Source organism: Gadus chalcogrammus, chromosome 2 (genome assembly GCF_026213295.1).
Source record: "Gadus chalcogrammus isolate NIFS_2021 chromosome 2, NIFS_Gcha_1.0, whole genome shotgun sequence".
In the NCBI taxonomy this organism is placed as follows: domain Eukaryota; kingdom Metazoa; phylum Chordata; class Actinopteri; order Gadiformes; family Gadidae; genus Gadus; species Gadus chalcogrammus.
The window spans coordinates 23943698-23951378 of record NC_079413.1 but is presented as its reverse complement, the minus strand read 5'-3'; the positions used below and the strand labels follow the sequence as shown (position 1 = coordinate 23951378).

General features: G+C 41.0%; 1 protein-coding gene across 1 annotated transcript; it reads left to right on the top strand.

The window, feature by feature from the left end:
* Positions 1-1030: 1030 nt before the first annotated feature.
* On the top strand, positions 1031-7102 carry clpp (caseinolytic mitochondrial matrix peptidase proteolytic subunit). Its single transcript, XM_056605322.1, has 7 exons — positions 1031-1126; positions 1902-2003; positions 2961-3032; positions 3216-3312; positions 3789-3976; positions 4456-4561; positions 5310-7102. The coding sequence occupies exons 1-7, from the start codon at positions 1115-1117 to the stop codon at positions 5561-5563; spliced, it is 831 nt and encodes a 276-aa protein (XP_056461297.1). The 5' UTR covers positions 1031-1114; the 3' UTR covers positions 5564-7102.
* The last annotated feature ends 579 nt before the right edge of the window (positions 7103-7681 follow it).

The following is a 7681-nucleotide window of genomic DNA, read 5'->3' as shown; positions in this document are numbered from 1 at the left end:
TCTGAGATTCTATGTTTTTTCTTCCACCATACATTCTGATTCATTATGCTCAGCTTGTAATTTACAAAAAAAGGAAGATAAATAAAATGCAAGAATCGGATTCAATCATTGTGTCAAGCTTTTAATTTAAGTGTGTGTGTGTGTGTGTGTGTGTGTGTGTGTGTGTGTGTGTGTGTGTGTGTGTGTGTGTGTGTGTGTGTGTGTGTGTGTGTGTGTGTGTGTGTGTGTGTGTGTGTGTGTGTGTGTGTGTGTGTGTGTGTAGGGGGATGGAGTGGGTGTTTGTGTGTCCCAAGTCCAACTGAAGGATTGCCTTGTTCAGAGGCTACAGGGGACACTAACAACTGCTTTGGATGTTGCATTACATAATCACAGTGAAATTGTTTTTATGCTTTTTAGGTTATTGAAAAAGTATCACATGATGTAATGCCAGTATATTTGTTTTCCATGCAACATATGGCTGTATGATCCTCAAGTGAACTATGGTCTAACTATGCGATATTGATGCAGGTTATTCACCTGTCTCAAATTACTTTTTCTTCACCAAGAGCATTCAAATTAATAGATGGATTAGTGTTGTATGTTATTGCTTAAATAACATGTAAAATCAATTCTTCAATATTTATTTAACAGACTTAAAATGCAAATTTGTTTTAATATAGTGATTTATAACATTCTGATGCTAAAACTACATAACTTGGATTTGTTATCAAGCCATAGTTTATAATAAATATATGACTGTGTTTGTATTGGCCTATCACAAACGTTATTCCCCAACTATCCTAACGCAAAATCAAGGTTTCATTCAAATCAAAAATCGAACATCAGTTCAATTAAATACAAATAAATTGTATTACAATATGATACTTTTCAAAGAGATACACTGACTGTCAGTTTGTTTGGTTATTTATAATTATGAAAATGTATTACTCATTTGTTTCTGATTACTGTTCCATATTCATTATGGTCCCTATTTAAAAATGTACCCATTTATTTTTCCACGAGGTTTATTTTTTTGCAACACACACATAAAGCATTGGAGCCTGGAGGGCGGAACTTGCTGTGTGAGCAACGTCCGGTGCAACCTCAAAAGAAGTCGCACAGAGCGGATTCCAACATGTCAATACGAGTGAGTACGGGATTAAATCTAAAACGGTGGATTCGCATATGTATTTAATGAGACAGCTGGTTTAAATTAGCTGTGTTGTCCAAATGTAGTTGTGTGTACGCGGCAAAGTTTGTTATGCTAGTATGCTACCGCTGGATGAGGATAGCAACACTTCTGTAGGCCAGTCATTTTGACCTAGGGTGATGTAACGTATGGTAAATTATTTTTCCGCGGTGTTGTTATACTTTTTTTTTTACGTACTAATGGCTCAGTCATGTAGTCATAGGAAAATGATCCGATTTTAAGAAGTCACGCCATGAACATTAAACCCTTTTTGAGCTGTCATACTCGGCAACGTTTACAAGGACGTCCAACTACGTAACCTACCCTTCGAAAATAAGATGAGACGCACAATAAAAACGATAGTAGAATAACTTTTAACCAAGTACAGCAGCATGGCCCCAAAGTGTGTGTGTGTGTGTGTGTGTGTGTGTGTGTGTGTGTGTGTGTGTGTGTGTGTGTGTGTGTGTGTGTGTGTGTGTGTGTGTGTGTGTGTGTGTGTGTGTGTGTGTGTGTGATAAGGGTTCCCCTCTATCAATTGCATTAATTTAGAACCCAAACCATGCTGTGCAATCTCTGGCCTTGCAAGCTTTGAATACCTTGTTTTATAATGAAGCCACAAATAATCTTAACTATTAGCTAAACACAAATCTGCTTCCTCCTCTAAAAATGTGAATTAATTCTTTATGTTTATAACTTATGTTATTCATGATTTTCCTTCATCTCTTTGTTACAGAGTGCATTGGGATTTGGAATTTCAGCAATCAAATGTACCCGATCCCTTCACCAAACTCCTGTTTGGAGGAGTCCACTTGTACCCATGGTTGTGGAGCAAACTGTAAGGCTTGATCAATGGCCGTGGAGGCTCAGTGAATCGTTTTGTTTTTGTATCAAACGGGGTAATATCTCATATATGAGTGCAACATGGTAATCTACGCCATTGTGTCACTGTTACTTAAATAAGAATGCCATTTAGAGAAAAAGGAGCACAATTCTATGTTTTTGCAAATTTCAAACAGTTTTTTGCCAACCAGTTGGTGAACGTTCACTTTGCTCCGTAGGCCGGTGGCGTACTGACGTCGGATTGCTTTTAGTCTTTAGCCTTTTAGAGTGTGTGTGGATATGTGTGGTTACCGTTTGTGCATTGGTAGATGTGGATGGCCCCATCCGAATGAGGGTTAAGCTTCTTTGACCCTTACAGTATATCGACACAGTGCACTTTTATTTTTTTAAATGAGGGGCAATGAAGAGAAGATGGGGCTTTGCTCTGGCTGGTGTAAGAGTCTCTCGCCCCTATAGCATCGACGGGGTTCTCCCAAAATAATGAGACAATTGCACCTTTCTCCCTCATTTGTTTGATTGCAACGTAGTAGTAGTTTAATAGTATAATAGATGTGTATTCGATTCTTAAATTCTGTACATATTTCTAATAACCTGTACAATAAATTTCCCTCCGTTTAGATGATGGTTACCTCTTTTAGCAGTCTGTCTTGTGTAGTTTTAGGCCCAAATGGTGGTGTGGTTGTTAAGAGAATTATACAACTTTATGTATGCTTTATTGCCGGGTATAGTGAATCAGGCAGCCCAATGTCCTGAGTATTCTGAGTGTGTGTAACAGTGTTACCATACAGTATGAAAACCAATATAATAATTAACCTACATGAACTAGGCCTCATTAAAGTATTTGAAAAGTACTCAAATGTTGCTTTCAATCTATCTTCAGGTTCATTGTGCCTTGTGGTGGCTAATCCAGGGCCTGATTAACAAAGGTTATGTCTGTATGTTTTTTCTTTAGGGAAGAGGAGAGAGAGCCTATGATATCTACTCACGTCTGCTCAGGGAAAGAATTATTTGCGTCATGGGCCCGGTAAGTTTTTCCTGTGCGACTCATGTTTGGTTTATCCTGCAAACTCCCTAGTTTGAATTCATGAGGATGTTCTCTACACAATCCTGGATGTGAATCTAAAGTTTCTGCATCATCAAAAAGGGTGTACTTCAGTGCCTGTTCCAGCTATGTCATTGCTTTCTCTTCCTCTTTTTGCTCTGTTAGATTGATGATACAGTAGCAAGCCTGGTGATCGCCCAGTTGCTATTTCTGCAGTCCGAAAGCAACAACAAGCCCATTCACATGTATATCAACAGTCCTGGTAAAGTAGTCTGATGGAACATAATGCACCAACAAATAGAATAGAATAGAATTGCAGAAGAGATGTTGTTTTAAACAAATGTTTTAATGATATTGCTACTGGATATTAGTTGGATATTAGTTTGAAGACGAACCCTGACCTGGTATGTTGAAGCCGCATCGATCAGCATAGTACTTATTTGGCAGAGGTCGACTTGGTATCATCCAACTGTACTGCACTGTACTGCAGTACGTTGTAGATGAACCATAGTGCTGCCCTGGCTCGCTGAGCTGGTACCGTGACCTCCACAGTGTTGGTACTAAAGTCCCTGGCTCGCTGAGCTGGTACCGTGACCTCCACAGTGTTGGTACTAAAGTCCCTGGCTCGCTGAGCTGGTACCGTGACCTCCACAGTGTTGGTACTAAAGTCCCTGGCTCGCTGAGCTGGTACCGTGACCTCCACAGTGTTGGTACTAAAGTCCACGTCTCCATCCCCAGGCGGCGTGGTGACGGCCGGCCTGGCCATCTACGACACGATGCAGTACATCCTCAACCCCATCTCCACGTGGTGCGTGGGCCAGGCCGCCAGCATGGGCAGCCTGCTGCTGGCCGCAGGCACGGCCGGCATGAGGCACTCCCTGCCCAACGCCCGCATCATGGTGCACCAGCCGTCGGGCGGGGCCCGGGTAAGGCAGTGCACGCCGATGCATGGCACGTCCTGGGATGACGTTGAGGGCAGAGGGAGAGTTCTGGGATGTTAGTGATCTCTTTATTGTTGACAGGGTTTATTGTAGTCAAGCTGAATATTCAATCATTGCTAAACGGCCTTACATTCAGTAGACTAACTAACTTAAGGTTAGCACCGCTTGTTAATAAATCGGCTAAAAGTGTAGAAACACACTTCAGAAACAACCGCTGTGATGCATATAGACTTGAGGCTGTCCCTGACACAAGATTCAGATTTTATGGTATTTAACTTTATTTATTGAATCAGCAGACAACCAGATGAAGAGATTACTTTTTCCCTTAGTATTGCATACATGAGTTAAACTAAAGGTCTGAAGAGTTTCTTGTGCTATGTGGGGACATTTGGTCCACATTTTCAGACTATCTTTGCAAAAACTCGATATTTTGATTTTTAACTTTCGTAAATCCGTCTCTTCAGGGTCAAGCCACAGACATCGCCATCCAGGCTGAGGAGATCATGAAGCTCAAGAGGCAGATCAACAGAATCTATGCCAAACACACAGGCCAACCGCTGGAGCACATCGGTAGGTCGTTAGTCTGATAAACAGGTTTTAATTCATTATAAATGTGCAGTGTGTAGAGTTTGAATGGCATTTAGTAGTGAGGTTGCAGGTTGCTATCATCTGAATACCCAACTCCTACCCCTCCCATCCAACGGCGTAGGAGAAGCTACAGGGAAATAAAGAAAATGAGTTTGGCTGTGTAAGCCAACTTGTCGGTTGCGCAATTTTCCTGACTACGCTGATGCTAGCAAGGCTAATGAGTGATCATGGAAAGTTTGAAGTCCCTGGGGTACTCTGAAGCTAACTTGTGATTGATGGAGTAATGATGCTGGTAGTTTTTCTTTGACTACGAGTTATGGTGCCCCCTGTCACCAAAGAGGGGCTCTACCTTTTGGAGACCTGCTCGCAAGCAGTTTCTATATCTGAACCAACTTTGACAACTCTGTTGGGTTGTTCGGAGTCAGCGTATTTTCCCCATTGACTTATTTTCTAAGAAGACGCCACTCAATTCTTGACACTACACTTTTTTTTAAAGAGCCTGTTCAATGTTTCAGCTGGAATTACAACAAGATATGCGTCATTAAATCAGTCACTGTTTTTTCTAAAATGGGATCTTATTTCAGTTGTGGTGTTAAAATGGCAAAGATTACTATGTAGACGATCATTTAAGACCATGTTGGAAAAAATGGTTTAACTTTCGGAAATGGGTTCACTGGTTTGTTTGTTTCCTCCGACACAATTTACATCCACCCCAATTCTCATGTGTCAGAGGGCGTGATGGAGAGGGACCGCTACATGAGCCCCATCGAGGCCCAGGACTTTGGCATCATCGACCGGGTCCTGGTGCACCCGCCCCAGGCCGGCCAGGACGAGCCCGAGCTGGTGAAGAAGGAGGCGGCGGCGGCGGCGGCGGCGGCGGCGGCAGCGCCCCCCACAGGCACGGCTGACACACCACAGCCCTCCGTCACAGAGGACGCCCCTCCAGGGACCAACCTGCCGTCGTCCTTCCGACCCGAGCCCTGAGGCGGCCTCCAGCTCACCAGAGTTTATTCTTTATGTTGTGAGAGGAAGCAGCGAGGCTGTGGACTCTGACTCTCCCGAGCCGGGACTCCAAATGGTCCTAAAATGGCTTTTAATCATCATCCTGGCAATTTACCACAGGAACGAAACCAGTAGCTGTTGGCGTTACCGGTTTTTTATTAGGTCCAGTGAATTGTAGTGTGTTGGTTTCTCTTTAAATGCCCCCCCCCCCCCCTTTGTACTAGCAGTGGAATAAACAGGATGTTGTAATTTACTTGAGGTTGTCCGTGGATTGACCAAGGCTCAGACTACGTTCTTGTGTGTGGAAGGGGGGGATTCTTATTTTATTTCATCACCTCACTGCTGGGAAACCAGGAGATGCTTTTTATATAATTCCATGTGTGCTAAAATACCTCATGGTCACTGGACTCAATCCATATGCAGAACACATAATGGATGTATTTATACAAGCATTAACATATATACACGTTGAACAAAGTTGAATGCCATACCGCAACACATTGAGAACAGAGTTAAGTTATAATTTACTACATTTGCTCTAAACAAACTGCTTTGGTTCATCTATTGAGGTTAGCAGTGTTATATTTGGTGTGTTGCCATATTCCTTTGGGACCACAATGTATTGAACAGATTTTCTTTCCGATTTGATTCCACATTGGTGAACTGGTCAGGTCCATACTGGTGGGAGGAACCTCACGGGGACAGACTACCAGTCCACTGGCGTTAAGTTATTTAATGGCTTATTTGATCACCCGCGATCTGATAAGCAGGACTCTGCATACAATATGTTAACACTACAGTCCTGAACCAAAAACTATCACTGAAGAAATAGATAAATGCCTCTGATTATCATTAGGTCTGACCTAACTCAATGCATTACAGTAACAGTATGGATTTTTAACCTTAAAAGCAGAAACACAAATATTATCTACTGCAAGCCAGCCCCGCCCAGCGAGGGTTATAGTGCCCCCTCCTGTCATTTCATTCACAAATATAAAAAGCAATACACATCTACAGAACCATCCAAATTACTTGTTTATTTTTCTATGCTACAAAGCGGATACAGTTTTGACAACATTAATTGGAACCATCTGAAATAGTTACATTAAGAGACAGAAGTGTGTTTGTATCTCACAAGAAAGGAAAATGACAGATTAATACAAAAATGTTAAGACAATTCGTCACTTGATTCACAATTCTTCTTGTGATTTACCACAATTACAAAAAATCTCCACCATCATCACTCAACCACCATAGCAAGTCAATTGGTGGACTAAGCCTACTTTATCTATCAATGCGCCATCGAAACTAAGATATAAACATTGACTGAGGCATTCAGAACAATGCTGAAACATTGCGATACATCACACACATGCTGGACTATCTTAACAAGACAACCATGCAGACTTTTCCTGGGACAATTCCATCCATTTTAAGTTGCTATCCTTTTTTTTGTATGGATCCGACTAGTATCTCTAGTTTTAGTGAATGCCTGACTATCTGGCCATCAGAAATATATATTATAAAAGCTTCATCTATATATGTTGTCTGCCATATGTTGGAATAAACATTTTATTTATATCTTTATGAACTGTAACACAACGTGATTCATGATGGGTAATGCACACATTGATATTACACAAAAAATAAAATTCAAAAGAAAAGTATAAAGAGCTGTGCAAAATATAATTTCTGCAATAATCTTAATTTCTGCCCCACCATTTATATTACACATCTTTTCATGGGTTTTTCATTCTTGCTTTGACTTAAAATGTCCATATAGTTAGGGTAGCAACATTTACTTTCACTTTTGAAGTAATTTATGTAAAAAAGAAAAACGGTCACCTGTCCGATAGTTATCCAAAGGCTAGTATTCTGGTTAGGTTGTGGATTTAAAAAAGAATGAAAGGCACATGTAAAGGCTAATATTAACTTGGCTTAGCATTAGAACAATAATGTGGCATGAGATAGATATCATTATGCAACATGTCTTTAGTCTAATTAGTATTCCTAAACATATTACGCAAGTTATGTTAAATTAAATAAAAAACAAAGTTCCTTATCAGTGCAGAGCAGCCATTAACCAACACCTGGGTGATC